This window comes from Pezoporus flaviventris, unplaced genomic scaffold (genome assembly GCF_033815535.1).
Source record: "Pezoporus flaviventris isolate CSIRO_AGI_PZ_B2104156 unplaced genomic scaffold, CSIRO_AGI_Pfla_v1 ptg000007l, whole genome shotgun sequence".
In the NCBI taxonomy this organism is placed as follows: domain Eukaryota; kingdom Metazoa; phylum Chordata; class Aves; order Psittaciformes; family Psittacidae; genus Pezoporus; species Pezoporus flaviventris.
The window spans coordinates 62,366,154-62,385,116 of NW_026892555.1; the positions used below are offsets into that span (position 1 = coordinate 62,366,154).

The 18,963-nt window shown below is 36.4% G+C and overlaps 1 protein-coding gene across 1 annotated transcript in view; it reads left to right on the plus strand.

Annotated features, from left to right (window-relative positions):
• Positions 1-18,963, plus strand: part of LOC133267073 (dynein axonemal heavy chain 5-like) — a 459,819-nt gene that overhangs the window by 8,426 nt on the left and 432,430 nt on the right. Inside the window, exons 7-21 of the mRNA XM_061449003.1 lie at positions 184-255; positions 2,328-2,429; positions 3,249-3,435; positions 4,321-4,486; positions 4,608-4,701; positions 5,827-5,925; positions 6,858-7,039; positions 9,266-9,385; positions 10,074-10,275; positions 12,836-12,931; positions 13,669-13,842; positions 13,935-14,024; positions 14,698-14,853; positions 15,827-15,966; positions 17,574-17,725. Of these exons, the coding sequence (XP_061304987.1) occupies positions 184-255; positions 2,328-2,429; positions 3,249-3,435; positions 4,321-4,486; positions 4,608-4,701; positions 5,827-5,925; positions 6,858-7,039; positions 9,266-9,385; positions 10,074-10,275; positions 12,836-12,931; positions 13,669-13,842; positions 13,935-14,024; positions 14,698-14,853; positions 15,827-15,966; positions 17,574-17,725 (2,032 nt within the window). The remainder of the gene's footprint in view (positions 1-183; positions 256-2,327; positions 2,430-3,248; positions 3,436-4,320; positions 4,487-4,607; positions 4,702-5,826; positions 5,926-6,857; positions 7,040-9,265; positions 9,386-10,073; positions 10,276-12,835; positions 12,932-13,668; positions 13,843-13,934; positions 14,025-14,697; positions 14,854-15,826; positions 15,967-17,573; positions 17,726-18,963) is intronic.

Genomic DNA, 18,963 nt, shown 5'->3' on the forward strand with positions numbered 1-18,963 from the left:
ATGTCAGACGGAGAAAAAGGATTTGATTTGGGAGGGACATATTTTCAAATATCCTACAAATAGTTCACTACCTTTTTAAGTAATATATTTTTTACAATTTTATTTTCAGCACATTTTTAAGTAAATTATTTTTACTGTACACATGTATTCTTTCTAACCATATGCATTTTGTCCTTTTTACAGGACCTCACAGGAACTTGTGCGTTTTTCCTAAGGATATCAGAGAAAGTTGTAACTGTGTCAAATGTTTCCCAAGTAAGACCAAAATCATGCAGTTATTGCAGTCTACTTAATATTTTCTTAGACCTTTATTCATGCAACTGGGGTCAGAATGCTTTCACGAAAATGTCTAGTTCTGTTTAATAGAAATTCTTTTCATCTGAATAAGTATTTATGATAAAGTAATGGCCTAATGATTTGGACATTAGCAACTGCAATATTATTACTAAAACCAAAATTTTAATTAATAAAAATTAATTATTAATCAGTCATTAAAACATGTATCTTAACGGCAATAGGGAATAAAGACTGAAACCGGGACTTTTTCTTTTAAATAATGAGCCTAAATAATGTAAATGCTGCATTTAAATAACTGCATCTGTTGAAATAAAGATCGTAGTTGAAACTAACTGAAGCAAGGTTTTCCTGCCCCTAGTAGCTTTAGCTGTGTATAAAGAAAGTACCTGTAACAGACTTTACTGACTTTCAGAGAGACTCATGTTCTTGGGAAATACTTGCAATAAAAGATCATCCAGACACTAACAACTAAGAATAGACATTAACATTAAAAAAAAAAAAAAAGTAATAAGCCTGAAATAATATGCTCAAAAATATTGATGCCTTCATTTTTATGCTGTACAGATTTTTCTCCTTATTAGTCACTAATAGGTTGATGTGTTCCATTTGAGCAGGCCAAAGCTGTAGTAAATTTGTTCTCCAGCTGCAGTCATGGAAATTAATACTTCCGTTATTCTCAGCCACTTGCTTTATAACAATATTTTTACAAATATGTTATCCAGAGGTGAAAAAGTAATGTCTAGCACTCTTCCAGTTCTCGTGCCCTGTCAGTCCTGCTGTGCTGTTTCAGTTGAATACCTGTCAGAATGTTTGTCCAAACTCTTCAGTTAGCTGCCTTGGTGGCTTCTCTCTGTGGTTCTCTGGTAATTGCCTTTTTGCAGGGGCTGTCATGTAGCTCTCATTCAACTTTATTCTGTATGAGAGGCAGTATTTTTAGAAGCTATTGAAGGTAAAACAAGCCCTGATTTTCAGTCAGCCGGTCTTCACACTGATAAGGGTTGAAGACCATTACCCTTGCCCTATCACTACAGTCCCTGGCAAAGAGTCCCTCTCCAGCATCCTTGTAGGCCCCCTTCAAATACTGGAAGGCTGCTATGAGGTCTCCACACAGCCTTCTCTTCTCCAGGCTGAACAGCCCCAACTTTCTCAGCCTGTCTTCATACGGGGGGTGCTCCAGCCCCCGATCATCCTCCTGGCTCTCCTCTAGACTTGTTCCACCAGCTCCGTGTCTTTTTTATGTTGAGGACACCAGAACTGTACACAATACTCCAAGTGAGGTCTCATGAGAGCAGAGTAGAGGGGCAGGATCACCTCCTTCAACCTGCTGGTCACGCTGCTGGTGACACAGCCCAGGATATGGTTGGTTTTCTGAGCTGCGAGTGCATACTGCTGGCTCATGTTCATTGACTATTTGGAAGAGACCTGCAATGATTATCTGGTCCCAATGCCTGACCACTTCAGGACTGACCAAGTTCAAGCGTGTTGTGAAGGACATTGTCCAAATGCTTCTTAAACACTGGCAGGCTTTGAGGATTGACCATGTCTTTAGGAAGCCTTTTCCTGTGTTTGACCACCTGTCAGTGAAGAAGTGCTTCCTAAGCTTAAGTTCATCAACAATGAACTGGAGAAAATGGTGCAACCAAGAGAGGCATTTCTTGCCTGATATATTTGTTGTCCTTTTTTTAGGCATTTATTGTAGATGGAAGCTCTTTCTCTAAAAAGGAAATACAGACATATTATTGTCTTAAGATTAATGAATGCATTGATGTTAAATGCTTAATTTTAATTGTTCACTGGAGTGTTGCTACAATACGGGACAGACTCTTCCAGTGACTCAAACATAAAGGCAAGTCTGGGAACTTCCAATTGAATTTTAGTCTATGTCCAATCCAAATTCAGTAGCTGAATTTCATGTAACCTATGTAGTTGTGGACTAAATATATAATGTCTTCCATGTCTGAATTTCATTCAGATAGTATAATGTTGGAGAAGTTCACATGCACTCTGCTAATTTTTGTTTCTTCCCAAAGGAGGTGAATTTTGGCATATTTGATTGTACTAATGGAAATATTCTTCAGGGCCTGGATTTTTTCTTGTCCCAAATCATGATACCAGCACTTAAATCACAACAGGTAATCAAATAGCTAGTCTTCTTCTCAAGAACATGTGGAATTAAGGCAAGTGGCTGCTTCTATTCTATTTGTGCATCAATTGAACATAACAGAGGATACAAAAAGATAAAAGTCTAATATAGGATATTTGTGGGACTCATTCAATTTGTATGTTTGAATTTCATATGGTTTATTTTCAAGCAATAGCACCAGCTGTAATGCTCATGACAAAGGAGAACATAGCATAGCAGCCATAATAAGGTAAAATTGCAGCGACTTTATTAAAACTAGATTAAGCTGGCAATGAAAGAAGAGTCAAATCCTTCTGGCAGGACAAGGCATTGGTATTTGATTTTATTCTGGAGTGTGGGCAGCAAGCACTCTATCACAATCAAAGTATCCAGCTTCTTTGAGTTGTCCTTGTTCTGTGGCACTCACAAAGCATCACAGTTGGTTCTGTTGCCTCCAGAAGTATACATTAGAGGCAGGATATATAATGAAGCTCAGTGTCTGTCAAGAATGATGTTGTCGTATGCTGTTACCATATGCTACCATTTTCAGGAGCAGGAAGGGAGAGTAGATACTCTTCTCTGTTCAGACTGAAAAAAAAAAAAAGACATCAATTCAGTGTGAAGAAAGTGAGAGCAGGGAGACATTTTTATTTCTTGAGATCGTCTTGCTTGTTTGTTTCTTCTTGTGTAGCAGAATAATTACATCAGTGCACACTTTATTTACGTTATAGTATAGATGAATGTGTTTTAAAGGGCATACAGATAAATATATACTGGCACACTTTTACTTTTATGATTTTTTTTTTTTCATAAATCATAAAATAATCAGAACTGGGGAGCTGTGAAAGAAGGTTTGAAGAACAGCCAGATACAAGACTTTCTGTACTCAGTGGATAAATTTGTGGGTATTTTGTCATCATCAAGACAGAATATAGAAGATAAAATTCATCTCACAAAAGTGGATATTGATGTTTATGTCAGCAACTTACAGAACCCATCTGACTACATAACTGCAGGTGAGTAATTTCTATGGCAAAGGGAGCACAGTGATGCTGCTTATTAAATAAATGTTATATCATTAGTTAAAATTTACTTTGAAGAATTAATTCATCTTCCTGAACTGTATGCATTTTTCTGCTTACTCTTGCCAAGTTTCTGACTCTGTAGTCATAAAATCATTAATCATTCTCCTATCCTTTAATTCATAAATCTTAAAGTATTAGGTAGTTCCTTGGCATATCATGTATGCAGTGTCCTCTGTTCCTCCAAGTTTGCTGGCCAAGTAGTTGCTGAGTGAAGCATCTACCAGTGTGTATAGTCTTCACTTTCTTTGATACTAAGAAAACCCTGTTCAATATTAAGTCTGTCTCTGAGGGCTGTGAGTCAGGAAAGATGTATTTATTAAAAATTACATGTATATATATATATATGTGTGAGAAAAAGAGTAGCTGTGTCTCTTTGAACAATAGCTTTCCACCACTTCTTATCACCACATGGATTTTCAGAGTATTAATGCCATACTTCAGCAATCCCTCTCAACCCTCCATTAACCAAGACAAGACAGCATCCACAGAACTACTACTGACTCTTAAGACAATAATGTTATATAGCTGGACAAGTTCTTTAGATTCATTTAGTAGTACAATCTCCATGACTCCTAAATATAATGTACCAAGTGAACTTGACTCTTTCATCTGCTAGGGCAATCTAAAGGATTTGCTGACTTACACATTATAGTGGGGTTACTTGTGACTATTACTAATGGTGTCCATTCTTTAATAAGGAATAGGCTGCAGAGGCAGAAAGAGAAGAATGTGAAATAACCTTTACTTACTAAATACAAGCAGAAAACCACACACATAATAGTGCTTATGAGACTGTCCCATTCTATAATTTTGAAGGCAGTAACACAGAGGTCACTGAGAAACTTGAAGAACTGGTGATGATTTGGATCAAACAGCTCAAACAGGTTATAGTCGAGAGTGAACAAATGAGAAGAGAAGCTGATGACATTGGTCCGTCTGCGGAGCTGGAATACTGGAAGACAAGAATGTCATCATTCAACAGGTTAAATCCCTGCATTATCTCTCACAGTGTTAAAAAAAAACCAAAACGGCACATTTTTTTTTTTTTTTAAAAGTAAACTTTTATTCCAAAGAGAGAATTAAATGTGTTTCTTTCTTCAAAGCCTTTTAGATGAGATCAGGAGTTCAAGAGTAAAGAAAATTATAAGTATTCTTCAGGCAGCAAGATCAAAGACATTAAAGCAGTGGAAAGAGCTGGTAATTGCTATGTTTTATTAAAAGTTCTAAATGAATACAGTATTGTATTTGTAATACAGAACTGAAAACAATGCTAAACATAGTTTTGAATGTTTATGCTGGTTTTGAACTGCAGTTTATTATCCATTTGTTAAAACATACAATACCAATGATTCTGAAGTTAAATAGATAACTTGAAGTCAATGCTTCCATAATGCACCTTTCATTATCATCATGGCAGAATGGTTGTGCAAAAGTAAAGCAATGGAGCAGTGCAACAATTTTCTGTCTCCCTCGTGCTGTACACTGTACAGGCCAATTCTAGAAATGTCTGAAGGTTCATCATCCTGCTTTTAGAATTATTGATAGCTGGCTTTTTGTAGCATAACTGCTACTTCAGATAAGTGGATATTTGTAATGTAAACTTGTCAGTCAAAATTGTAGACAAGCCAGAAAATAAGCTGTAGGCCATGTACAGCTAGTAAGACCCCCTTAAATATATAATGTGGATCTTCCAGCATTTAAAAAAAGGTAATCTGTTTTGATAGTAGACCAGGAAAACAGTGTTACCTTACTGAGTTTTTGATTTTATGCTTAACATATTTGCAGACTTTTATGATAAATGGAATTTAGATGAGAGTGTCAGTACTCTGGATGCCAAACCAAGGATGATAAACTAGATTTCTTTCTTACAGCATTGCCTCCTAAGTACTGGATAGCTGTCATGAACAGCAGGATATACACACATTAGTTGTGAACTCATTTTCCCTAACAAATATTTATTAAAACAAGGATGGGAAACACTCTTGTACATCTTAGGGTTCTTGTTTAAGTTCTGTAGAATTAATACCATGCTAAAACCATTCTAAAATGTAAGATTATTAAAACCATACTGTTGTACTTCCATCAGGAAAGAAAAACTTTGGGGATCTAACTAAGGAATTACATAAATGTTCCCTGGTAGATCTTACCAGTTTTTGCGTGCAAAAGTGATTGTTTCTTATGTAAGGAAGAAATATGTTATTTGGGAGCACTTACATGAGAAAATGCTTGCAAGATGGAATCATAGTCATGCACTGCAAAAGAGCAAGAACCTATTCAGTAAATTTTAGCAGTATTAATTCTCTTTATTTTTTCTTCCTTCAGGATGGCAGTATAACAATTGCTGCCAATGAAGCTAAAGACAACGTGAGATATTTATATACATTGGATAAATTTTTTGGTCCACTTGCCAAAGTTTCACCTGTAAGTAGTTCTCTAAAGGCACTTGTGTGATATTCAGAAAAGAAAGTAAAGGCTTTTGCTGCTGAAAGGATGATATTTCTGCTTTCAGTATTTAACTATTATGCTTAATGATTAGCAGACAGCTTAACTCCTTTGGCATTAGTGGATTGTACTTACAGATTTTATGCGTAAGATTCACACATAATCCAGCTGCTTACAATTTTTCTAAATAATTAGTTTCAAAGCTTGAGGTCTGAATCCAATGTGCTATTTTACACCATTTTTATTCTGCAATTATTCACACTTCTGCCATATTGGGCTTGACTTTAAGATACCATACTTTGTTTATCCTTTTCTAGAGCATTCACTGTCTTTTGTTCTGGGTTATCAGTATATCTGGCTTGCATGCATTTCTGTGGGACAGAAAACTCTGTAGTGTAGTGTCCTCAGTAAAAGAAAGGTAATTGTTGCCTTGCCTCTCTCTTCTGCATTTCTCTTCTGTATAGATCTAGGCAAAATGAACAAAGGCCAACTTTCCTCTTCTTGATCTTCCTACAGCCTTCCTACTTTTTTTTTGTGTAGCAGTGTATGACTTCTTTTCCTCAGGTAGCATGTTTCTTTGCAGAGCAGGCTACAGCACCTTCATATACTTGAGGCCATTGCCAAAATGAGTACAGCCTCTGTTTTAACTCTGGGAAGTCTAAGTCTGGAAGAAGACCTGTTCATTTACTCATTACCCATTCCCTACTTTTTAATCTTGGTCATAGTTTCTTAGGCTCCTACAAATGAATTGGATGGTTCAGTTCATAATGACATATATGCAAGAAGAATGTGTTACAGTAAAAAAGATGTTTATCCACTGGCAAACATATTCCCAGAGCTGTCATATTTTCTGTTGTATTAATTTTTAGGAAACTTGAATTGCTGACTTTCCTATTTTCTTCCTGTTGTAGGTAACGATGATGGAATACATACCCAGTTTAATGAATACTGTCTGTATGATCTACTGTACATCACTATACTATAATACATCAGAGTGCATGACATCTCTTCTTCTTAAAATCACTAATCAGATGATTAATACATGCAAGACATATCTATGTGAAGGTGTTTCAAAAATCTGGGATCTGGACAAGTAATGGAATTTTAATAATTTCATCTTCTTTTGTTAACACTAGAAGTAAAATTACAGATCTTCATAAAGATTATTAAAAGTTGGTTTAAGTAGCCCATTGTCCTCCTACCAGGCACTGATTTCAGTCACTGAGTACTCATTGTGTGTAGAATTAAGTACTCTACAAAAACAAATTGACCATGTTTTGTGGAAAAACTGTTACTGGAAAGCACAAAATGTGTATTAGTATATGACGCTGAATATTTTATCCCCGTGGCTTTCTTTTGATCAAAACACACTTGAGCAATTAGGACTGGGAGCTAAGGTTCTTCATAAAGAAGCTCCAAGAACAGGTTGGCAAAATTCTGTCTAAGACTTACAGTTTGCTTTTAGTGGACAGGAAAGTCAGGAGCAAGGTATGTGGGTGATAGGGTGGGACTCAGACTAATATTTTTTGAGTATTCTGTGGAGAATGCTGTATGAGCAAACACATGGGGGGTGAAAATGGTGCCAATGAGGTGCCTTACGTTAAAAAAAAAAACCTGCTTTTACTGTAAGTGTGCTAGTTAGAAATGCCTAAGGCTAGTTTTGTTTTTATTTTCTATTCTTGTTACAACTGTCAGTATAGCAAGAGCCCCTGGTTTTCAGCAAATTTTAGGCCATATACATAAAATGACCAAAAAGTTTGCCTCAGCTCTAAAAAGCTTGCAGTCTAAAACATAAGAGCTTGCAATCTGAAACGTAAGAAGTGAATAGTGAGATGGATGGAGGAAAGAGGGAGGAAATAAAAACTGCAATCAGGCAGTGTTGGTCAGCTGGAATGACAGCATTTTCAGCAAACCCTGTGATGCCCTTGGATATTTTATAGGCATCACTGCCAGGAGAACTAAAGGAAGCATTTCAGGAAGGGATGAGTTAGCTTCTGTATGGCTACTTGCAAGGAGCTGCAAGCACTACCTACAGCATAAGTGGAAGCACAGAAGTGTTTGTATGAAATGTAACAAGTGGGTGGTAAACATTGATGTCACTGGCAGAACAAGTGTATCTGAAGAATGAGAAGTTGACTGGAGATAGCCTAGGAAGAGCGCATACTATAAGAGCAAGTCTTGCAAAAGAAAAGGGGGAACCACAAAGAGGGCTTAAGATAAGCATGACATCTAAAGACATCTACTAGAAAAGTAGTGATTGGAATAGTCTCTTGGAAGGGTATTAATTGGAGCAAGAATATAGTTACTGAGGTGAGAAGGAAAAGATATTATAAGCTTCATCAAGACACAATCAGGATGTCTGTGCTTAAATTCCAGCCAAGTCAAAGGTGACACTGAGGTAATAGGCTAGGAAACATAAAAGTAAATTTGACAAATAATTTGGATTCCTCCTGTATTTTGATGTAGGCAAAGGGAAATTTTCAGAAATAACCTGTAATCTGTTAAATACTGGCTGTGTTTATTATAAACAATGAATGTAAATAAAAATAGAATAGATTTTTTAATTTGTTTATTCTAGCCAACTTATTTTTGAAACATTCTTCTCATTTACTTACTTGCTGCTGCAGTTCCTGCAAAAGTTTCTTTCTGTTCCAGTTAGTGGTTTCAAGCTATAAAGTTTGACTATCATTTTAATTCCCAATGATCTTTTTGAAGATGAAAGATAAAGCTGAAGTGGAGCAGTAGCCTTGTGTAAATGGTTAAGGCTAATTTCCATGCCTCATCTATGTATCTCATCTATAGTAGTACCTCAAGGTTAATGTACAACTGTGTATAAGATCAGTGGCCTTAGCAACCACTGTTTTCCTGGTGAACCTGTTTAAAGAAACAAGTCTTTCCTCATGCTTACTGTAGTCTGGAAAAATACCTCTCCAGTCTTGTCTGATTAGAAAAAAAAAAGAAACAAACGAATGAAACCCCATCAGAAATACCCAGTTTACAGAAGATGAGAAATGGCTAAACCTCAGGCAGTCAGTAGTCTGGGTTTACCTGGTGTAAGGCCCTTCTGGACTATATGCTGTGAATGTTTTGGTTTGATGAAAATAAATCCTAAATGAATAATATCCAATCAAGGTAACAAATTTAAACAAAAAAACCTTTTAAATGTAATGCTTATATTTTGAATGTTTGTCAGGCAATATATAATCTTGTGTTCTTATTTTGCAAAGTTACATATCTGACTGAAATGTTTTATTTTTATTTATACTCTTTTGAAGACCTCCTTAGGCTGATTTTGTGTCTTCTGCATTTTCTTCCTCAGGCAAGAATTGTTAAAGAGGATACAACAATGCATTTCCCTCAAAGAACAGTACCAAACATCCTTTCGGAGAATTAGGGAGAAACTGAAGGAAAATCCAAGAGAGAGGCAATTTGATTTCAGGTAAGTAAGTCACTTTAATATCGAATCATATGAATGAAATGTCATTATATCTGCTGGTTAGCAAAAAAGCTAAATACTCAATTAAAATATGCTAGTTATTATAATCAGAACATGACCTTGCAAAGGTTTATTTTTGTTTTTGTTTTTGCTCAGGAATAAACCAGTGACAGGTTTTTGCCAGTCACTTGTTGATTTAGCAGATGTCCAAGGGGACTTCAGAGGACTTTATATGCCTTTACGCATGTGTTAATTTAATATATATATATATATAAATCCCAAGAAATTTGAGTCATGAATGCAACTAATGAATGTAACTAAAAATTCTCCAGGGGAATTTTTTCAGCTTTGGGCTGGGCTGTCTATCAAAATGCCAAGGGGAGTTTTGCCTGCACTTAAAGCATGGGGCATTTCTTAGCATTGTACACTCACATTTATAAATGTCTTATTTAAAAAAGTAACTCCTGTGAAATGTGGTAAAGGCTTTTAATTGACATATGTAAGGATTAAGCATTTTCTGGTTTATGCACATTACCTAAAATTGGGTTTTAGTTGATTTGTGATTAATATAGCATAGATTTTTTCATGTGAAAGTTGGTAGTAGTTCTGGCAGAATATATAGGTGTTAAATATAAAGATTTATTGCAAACAGATTTGCATAACGATCCCTCTGCTGCCTTTTTTATGTTAGTGAAAACTACATATTTGGAAAATTTGATACATTCTGTAAGCGTTTGGAGAAGATTTCAGATATAAGCAATATTATGGAAAGCCTTTTAAAGCTCCAGCATATAAAAGTAGAAGGTATTGAAGAGATCACTACTCATTACCACAGCATTGCTGCAAACACCAAATCCAAACAGTATGATGTTCTGGATCACAGGAAAAAAGAGGTACATACATTCAGCATTTGTCTAATAGTCACTCCCTTAATTCTGTGTTTGGAGTTATGCAAAGAAGATTAAATTTTATAGCAAGTCATATGGTATTTTTCTGTAATAATAGTACTTTCATATCTTGTAATGCAATTTGAAAGTGTTTGGGTAAATTTGGCTTTTATTTCAAATGTTTTTGTTAAATTTTAATAAACTGGGTTTTGTGTGATAGGTAGTGCTACAGAAAACTTTTCCTAAATCTGTTTGTTTTGAGAGGCATACGTTTGAACTACAGACCAGAAATTAATTCAGGAGGTCAATGCATTAAATAGTTTATCTAATTGCAAGAGTTACTCAGTGTAACCAAAACCAGTGGACTAGTAAAGGCAGCATTATAGTAAAGGTGGTAAAGGCACTTAGATGAATGTTTTAGAGGGAAAAGTAAATGATATCACCCCTAGTGCTGAGCGCATTGGTAAAAAGTAAAGTAACTTCAAATACTTCAGACTCATATTTTAATACATCCTGTACATGCTGTAATTGAGCTGCTTTTTTTGACGTACAGCCTGCTTGCTTTGCAGGATTAATAGCCTCGCAACAGAAGTTGTAGAAATGTTGACTTACTCTCCTGCTTTCCTACACTGTAGCTTGCACTGTCATGAATTTTACTTTAGACATTTAAGTCTAGGGTACCCTTGGCTTTCTTCTAACAGGCAGGTGGCTTATGTTTCCGTAATAATTGTTGTGTGGCTCTTTTCTGAAAGAGAGCATTTACTGTTAACTGGAATTTGAAGGTATTTAAAAATGGTATGGCTTTTCTGCACCTAATCATCGGAGTAATGTATATTATGCACTATCTTCCCAAGCTTATGGAGTGCTTTCTTTGAGAGGAAGTTTATACTGGACTCTTTTTGTAGGTCCTCAGTGTTTTGGACTTTTAAGAAAAAATATTACAGATAAATACCGAAATTACTTCTAGTAGGAGCTGCCAAATTTGGTAGCCCGATAGAGGTGAGGCTGTTTCAGTTCCATGTCCCCAGGTCCACTCAGCTGGGAGGCTGGGCATGTAATTCCCAATAGGCAAGTGCGCATGCATACACACAGTACACAGGTCTGGCCACACAACTCAACACAAACTGAAAATACAACTATAAACAGTATTAATGGCCTCATCTTGTACCTGTCTGGCTGAACAGAAAGAAAGTCTGATAGTGGAAAATACATATACATGAATGCCTTCAGTAGCTGGTCTTACACAGGCTGTCCAAAAGCTGGTCCCTGGATACCCAGGTCTCCTCACTTCCTAAACTTAAGACACCTCTTGCCCCCAAGGCCTACAGTCCTGCTCGAGTTAGAATCATAGAATAGTTAGGGTTGTAAAGGACCTTAAGATCATCTAGTTCCAAACCCCCTGCCATGGGGAGTTGGTGGTACTCAGACCTATACACACACACACACAGAGACACATGCACTATGGGTCCCTCCATAACTGATCTCAGGCAATCAGTTTATCTTCTATCTGATCCCCTTGCTGTCCTGGTTGCTGGCACACAGAAACACACACGCAAACAGTTCTTTCCTATAGCTGGTCCCAGTTTATAACCTTATCAGTAGCTGACCTTCAGACCCTACTGTCTCTCTGGTAGCTGGCTTGGGCCTCCTGGTCCCTCTGGTAGCCAACTCTTCTTAGACCACTGTGATCTCTTTAACATCCAGCCTAGACTTATGGCTGCTTCAACACTTTGTTCCCAAGCCTCTGTCCCATTTGCTGTCTAGTCTGATTTTGTGGGTGGGACACTCACCCACACATTATGCACATTCTGCAGTGTTTCTAGTTGCTTTAATCTATGGTTCCTACCCTGGTTGGGGTCACTAATAGAAGAGAGAACCCTTTCACTCATGCAAATGGTTAGAATTAGAGATTAGTAAGAAGATGAGACGGACTGTGCTGGTCAGGTACCAGGCACAGCCAGACAAGCATACTGACTAGCAACCTGTTCACTTGTGACCAACTCCTTTTTGTCCCAACATGCCTCCATTTTTCCACACTTGCTGCTCCCACAAATCACGTTGATCCCTGTCTTTATTTCTTCCCTAACTCTCATAATATATATAGTCCCATGCTCTTGCCTGGTAACCTGTAACGAGTCCCTTGTCTCCTAGGCAGTAACCTCCCTTACTTAGTCTGTAAGGTGCTCTAGAGAGCCTGCCAGTTTGCCCATCTTGATGGGTTTCATACCTGAGCTGAGCGCCCTCCTGTGGCAGTACTGGGAGTAGCTCGTTAGAGTGCTCTATTGGGTTAACCAGATTTCCTCTGCCTGCCCATGTTCCTCTGGGCTCCTTTGTGTTCATGAAGGTGGGGCTTTAACCAGATAAACGAACACTTACTGCTTTGCTTAGAATGTAAATGCCTTTGTTACTAGTGTTGTACCTGATCTCTTTAATTCAGTGCTGAACACATGTACTGGGCAGATAAAGCAAATTCCCCCAAAACTTCAGGGGAAAAAAAAAAGGTATGAAGTGAAAACAACCCTACGATATTTATTTATTTTTTTTTTAATCTTTTACCCTGTTCTAGTTTGAAAAAGATTACCTTGAATTTAAGAACCAAATTTCAGCATTGTACGAGTCCATACAAGAATTTGTGGATTCCTGGTTTGAAAAGACTGTAACTGTAAGTAATGTTACAAAAGCAAACCCCTTGTTCTGATGCTTAGAAGGGCTGAGTACCCATAGCTGCTGCTGAACTCCTTCATCACTGTTGGTGTTCTGTGATGGTGCCTGCCTGAGGTAATGTTGGAGGATGTCAAGCCTTTTGCAAGTGTTCTAGAAGTCACTTGCAGAAGTGCTGGAAGGTAATGTTCATTATTACTTGGTGTTAGTTTTATGTTCCATCTTCCCATACCAATTTTATAACCTGATTTTCTTTGAAGATTATTTTCTGTCTTTACCCTGGTGTTCCCTGTGCTTCCTGTTGCGTTTCCAAGTTATTCCTGTTCGAGTGGCAGGAGTAAGGAAATAATTTCTGCCATTTGTTACCTTAGTGTCAGTACTGTTCATTGTTTCAGGACCTGATAACAATATATTATGAAGTACAAGTGAAGGTGTAGGTGTTCTACCACAACTGTTTGCAGAAAAAAAGAGTGATGATTTGAGAGGCAGAAAAAAATGGCAATGTTGCAGTACACTGTAATGGTAGCAGTCTCTTGGTTCATGCTATGGTAAATATATTCCATATGGGACAAAATTCACTAACTTGTCTGGAGGGAATATTCTATGTTTCTTAGGAAACGACTTACAAACATACTTTATATTCTAAATTAAAAAAAAAAAAGAAGAGAACAGTTTATGAACAAGGACTTTCTGAACTGTTGACATCTTCTGTGATAAATGATCCGTTCTCCTTTTTAGACTGAACAGATGCTGGGACTTCTGATGAAGCTTGAGCAAATAGGAGAAAATCATATTGACCTTAACGAGAAGTATATCATTGTCCTTCAGCAGTACAGCCAAGACTTAGAGTTTGTTCAAAAACTCTATGAAAAGCAAAAAGAAAATCCACCTATACCACGTAATATGCCACCAGTAAGAATGGAATAAATAAGAGAGAAAAAGGACTTTGCTTCTTGATGTTTTTAAGTTAATGGAAATGTAACCTTTTGTCTTCTGTGTTTTAGGTAACAGGGAAGATTATGTGGGCTCAGCAGTTATACAGAAAAATTGACAATCCAATGACAGTCCTTAAAAAGAAAACCACACTTCTGAAGGTTGTAAATTAGCAGAGGAGGATTTATACTAAGCTTTCAAGCATATTACTAACAGATAAATGATTTATTTTTATACTCCTATGCTCACTTTTCTAGCAACTTTTATTCAAATCATGTAACAGGATAAGTGTTAGTGTTTGCTGCAGGATTTGAATTCCTTTTTGTAGCACTATTATTCTATGGCTCAGGACAATTACTTCCACTGAGACATTAAGCTGATGACTTAGGCTGGTGCTTTTGTCCATTCTGGCGCTTGACTCACATTAATCCTGATAGTAGCATTGTTGGCTGCGTACCTAAGTTTAGAGCATTCTGTCTGCTGTGCTCTATAATGGAGAGGACTGAGATATTTAACCCCAATCACTAAGCCAGACTTCATGAAATGAGACATCAGTCCCTCATATAGGTCATAGCGTAAACTTTGTTTCATGGGCAAGACTAGGAGGAAAGATCAGGAAAAGAGTTGTTTAGAGCAGGTAAATACTTCTTAGTAATTTAATTCCTCAATATGTTTCTATATTTCTGCGTTTTATCTTATTTCTAAAATAGCATAATTTAAAACTATTTGTTTTGTTTTCCTAATGGCAGTGAGGAAAATCTTAGTGGAGGGCATTTCTGCTATGAATTGATTAAACTGTGTTTGCTTTCTTTCTTTTCCCCCTTTGAACTACAGACACTGGAAATGAAAAAGGTTGTTAAGAGTTACAATAAAATGGCTGCAGTTCTTCTGGAATTCGAACTTATTTATCACAGGTCTTGGTGCAGGTTTGCTGACCAGGCTAGAAATGCTCTGCGTGCTTCCTTACTTGCCAGGCACCCAGAAACCAAGGTAAATATGATTTATTTTTTCTATTACTGCTGCAATGTTTAATATTGCATGTGCTGCTTTAATCATATAATGGCTAGACAAACACAGCATTAAAATAATTTTAATAGGCTTAAAAAATGAACTACTTGAATTGTTTGTTTGTTTTTTTCCTTTTTGTGTGTATTTATGGTAAAGATTTCATCCTGTCTCTTCTTCAAAAGGCTCCTGCCTCATTCTGGGCATAAAAGAGGCAGTACCCAGCAAATGCATCAACTGTTATTGACTTATTTATATCTTTTTAGATCTTGTTCCATGTTTTATTTTCTATGTTAACAAAAATTTTAGTTAAGGAAAGAATTTTTAATTAGATCATGGTCTTCTCTGTACTGGTCAATGTCACTGTCTTGAGTATATTGCAATCATTAATTAATTTTCTTTCAAAACTGCTTGTTGAGACAGAAAATCTTACCATTCTTGCTTCACACATTACTTTTTGTGCAGTAGTGCAGATAAGTTATGGTAAAATATAGCATTTTTTTAAACTAGTGATTCCATAATGGATAACTAGAATCTGTTTTTCAAATTTATTTAGCGTCTTAATAGCATATAGTGCCCTGAAAAGTGTACAGAAATTAACCTTCACAACATTTTTCCCCAGTCTACCAATGGAGAAACTGAAATGAAAAAAATTAGCTTGTTCTGCAAAACCAGAATTAAACTTAAGATGTTACAGAAGTTGTTAGGGCACAGTGAAGGGGTCACAAGAAATTGAAATCAGTGTAAGATATTGGTTGATTAATACTTCGTAAAATCCAGATATTTGTAGAGTAGGATGAAGATCTATGTAGAAACATGGGTGTCTGTTTTAAAAATCTTCTCTGGTCACCTACATCTTGTTTCATGTTCCAATAATATCACACTACATGTAACTATTAAATGATAGCCTTATTTTCTCTTTCTTTCCCTCCCCCCCGCCCCGTACTGCTAAATGAAGGAATTACTTGTAAACTTGGACCCAGTGGTCCTGGAAGTCCTTTATGAAACAAAATACCTGAAAAAAATGCATTTTGAAGTTCCAGATGTTGTTCTTGGCTTGTGTGCAGAGGAAGAACAGATTAAAAGGCATCAACTAGAGTGAGTGAACACTTTTTGGATTTGATTCTCACCTTCAAAAGGGAATCCATAGCTTTGAGTCTATTACGTATACTTTTGTTTTATTATAACTATTCTTTTTGGTGGAGTTTAATTAAAATTTAATTGCTTTCCCCTGCATTTCCATAGTAATATAGGTAACATGCAGTTATTCCTATCTCAACAAATATCTCATTACTAGAAAACACCTACATGCTTTTGTTACTCCAACAGCTGCTCTGTAAGTGGAGCAACGAGGTATTGCTAAGGCATCTGTGCACATAGGGATTGCACTCCAAAATATTACATTTAACATCAAAAGCTTTTTTGTGTTAGAAAAAAAAAGCTGGAATTTGCCACTTAAGGCACAACCCAAACATTTCTATATATAATCCATCACCTGTGTTATAAAATGCTTTCTCATGTTGAATATCTGAAATAACTTTTGTTGATTTTAATTCTTTTTCTGCTACTTGTAACAGTCCAATTCTGTGCTGGAAGAGTTATTTTCATTCTCAGGGATGCTGATTATGAATTCTTGAACTCTCTAAGCAAGGATGATAGGTCTTACAAAATCATCCTTTGTGAGGAGTGTTCTTTAGATAGTTTTTTAACAGAAGTGGATAAAAAGGGACAAAGTTCAAAGACTTACATAAACACTTCAATGCAACCCCTTATCCCTTTTTCCATTGTTAAAGCTTTCAGTCTTTAACTCTTATAACATGGTACTTTTTATTAATTATCTGTGGAGCATTTTAGGACAAAATAACCTAAAATTTGTAATATGCAAGGCAAAATTTGTGTGATACGGTCCTCTCAAAAACAATATCCCAACTGTTGCCATCCAAGAGAAACAAAAAGGTACAGAATATGTTTGCAATACAAAAGAAACCCAAATTTACTATCAACTCTAAAAACAGACTTTCGACTGACTTCCGAAGCAAAGAAGGAATACTCAGAGATGAAATTTTTTGCTTAAGCAACACTGGAAAAACAGTTCTCAGTATACTGTGAATGGGTTATGTCAGTGTACGATTTGTAACAATGATGTTTAAAGTCATGGTTTTAATCTGGCACAGAAAACAGCTATTACTTTTTTTTTTGCAGCAGTTCTTGTAAAGAACCCATTATGTATCTGACTTGAGTTGTATTTGCTTCTAGTCCTTGTTTATACAGCTTCATTGTGTAGCTACATTTTCATGGAACTGTATTGGTAAATCTTGATTCAGAATTTGGCCTCTTTTGGGGATTTGGTGTCTTAACTGGCTTGGATCTAGCTTTTCTTACAAGCAGGATCATTTCATGCCATGTTGTATAAGATAGGACGAAGGGAACAAAATGCCATGTTTTCAATTTCTTGTGGGTTTTTGAATTAATTTTTCATAGAAGAAAATTTCTCTAAATTGATCACAATCACTTTAGTGGAGGTACTTATGTTCCCAGTCTGGTTCTGGTGTTAGTGGGGAGAAGAGGCTTAGTTTGAGCTAAGAAGAGTTCTTATTCTTAAATGGGGTCAGAATGCAAATCTTATTAAGAGAAAATATGTCCAAACTCCCGTGTGTTTCAAATATCTGAATTAAGCCCATTATAAGCATGATGATGTCTTTCAGAGTCCAGAATTTGTTGACCAATTACAAAGAGTGTCTGAATGGGATTCCTGTTATGCTGAAACCACTCATGAAACCATTCATAGAACAAGTTGAGGATGCCCTTACTCTGGGCCTGATGCAGCTGTCATGGACTTCTTTGAACATCGATAAATGTACGTAGTAGGAAAAGAGGTGGTGAGCTATTGATGCTGTTAGGAGGTACCTGCCAGGTATCTTTGTCATTGTTAGGAAAAGCACTTCATCTGTTCAAGGGAAAAACATGCCACATCCCTCCCTCATAACAATGGAACTAAGTCAGACATGAGTAAGGTGAAAATGGTGTGTGTGTGTTTATGGCCTGCTCTAAAACGTGGTGATCAAGGCAGGGCTGTTTGACAGCTGTCAATAGCCCTTGTTAAGTCATATGTTTACCAGGTGTATCCTTTTTTTGACCTCCCTAGTGGTGTCCCTTTAACTACTCTTATATTCTCCCACATAAACAGCCCACTTTTTCCACTGTTATGATAAAGTGGAAGCAAAATCACTGTAGAATCAGAGTTTCTTGATATTTGTTAGAATTTTTTAATCCTACTGAATGTTATTGGTCATTGTATTGAAGTAACTCGGTGAGAAGCACAGGGAGAGAATAAGTGATTTGGCACTAAAAAAATGTAAAATCAATACAATAGTTATCACTCTTCTTTTTTCTTTTTTATTTTTTTTATTTTTTTTTCTTCAAGAAAGGGGCTTTCTGGCTCAACACTTTTGGAAAATAATTAGTGTTTTAAAAAGATTGCTTTTGCTCCATCCCTCCCCTCCACCCCTCAATCAAGGCATTACAAATTCATTTGCTGAGAGTACAGTGAAGTCACTAAATTAGTTAATTTACAGATGTGTAACTAACTGAATGGTTTATCAATCATATTTGACTGTCAGCCTAACTGCACTGTAATGGTGGGAGAGTCCGTAAAGCCTTGACTTTGGAGCTTTCTTGCAAAGTTCAGTGGTAACATTGCATCATATTTTGACTTGTGTTGCAGTTCCATTTTTTAATTGAATGCATTTTCATTTACTGAGCTTAAGCTATCACATCAGACTTCATGCATTTTTTACTTCTTTTTCCCCTATCAGTATCAGTCTGATGATCTTTCTCCAAGTCATCATATAATGAAAAAATTAAGAGCTCTTCTCATGCCTGCATTCTGTTTTCATTTTCTGTGAAAAAATGTGTTTCATGTTAGGTAGATAATTATAGCCCAACTGCTACAAGAATCTGAGATAAGAGAATGAACATGGGGTGCTTTAATAATATCTCTTTTCTTTTCTAGAAAAATCTTCATAACTTATGCTGAACATCCTAAAAGTCACGTCTAAATTCACAGTTTAAATTAGTAAAAGATACATATTTGGA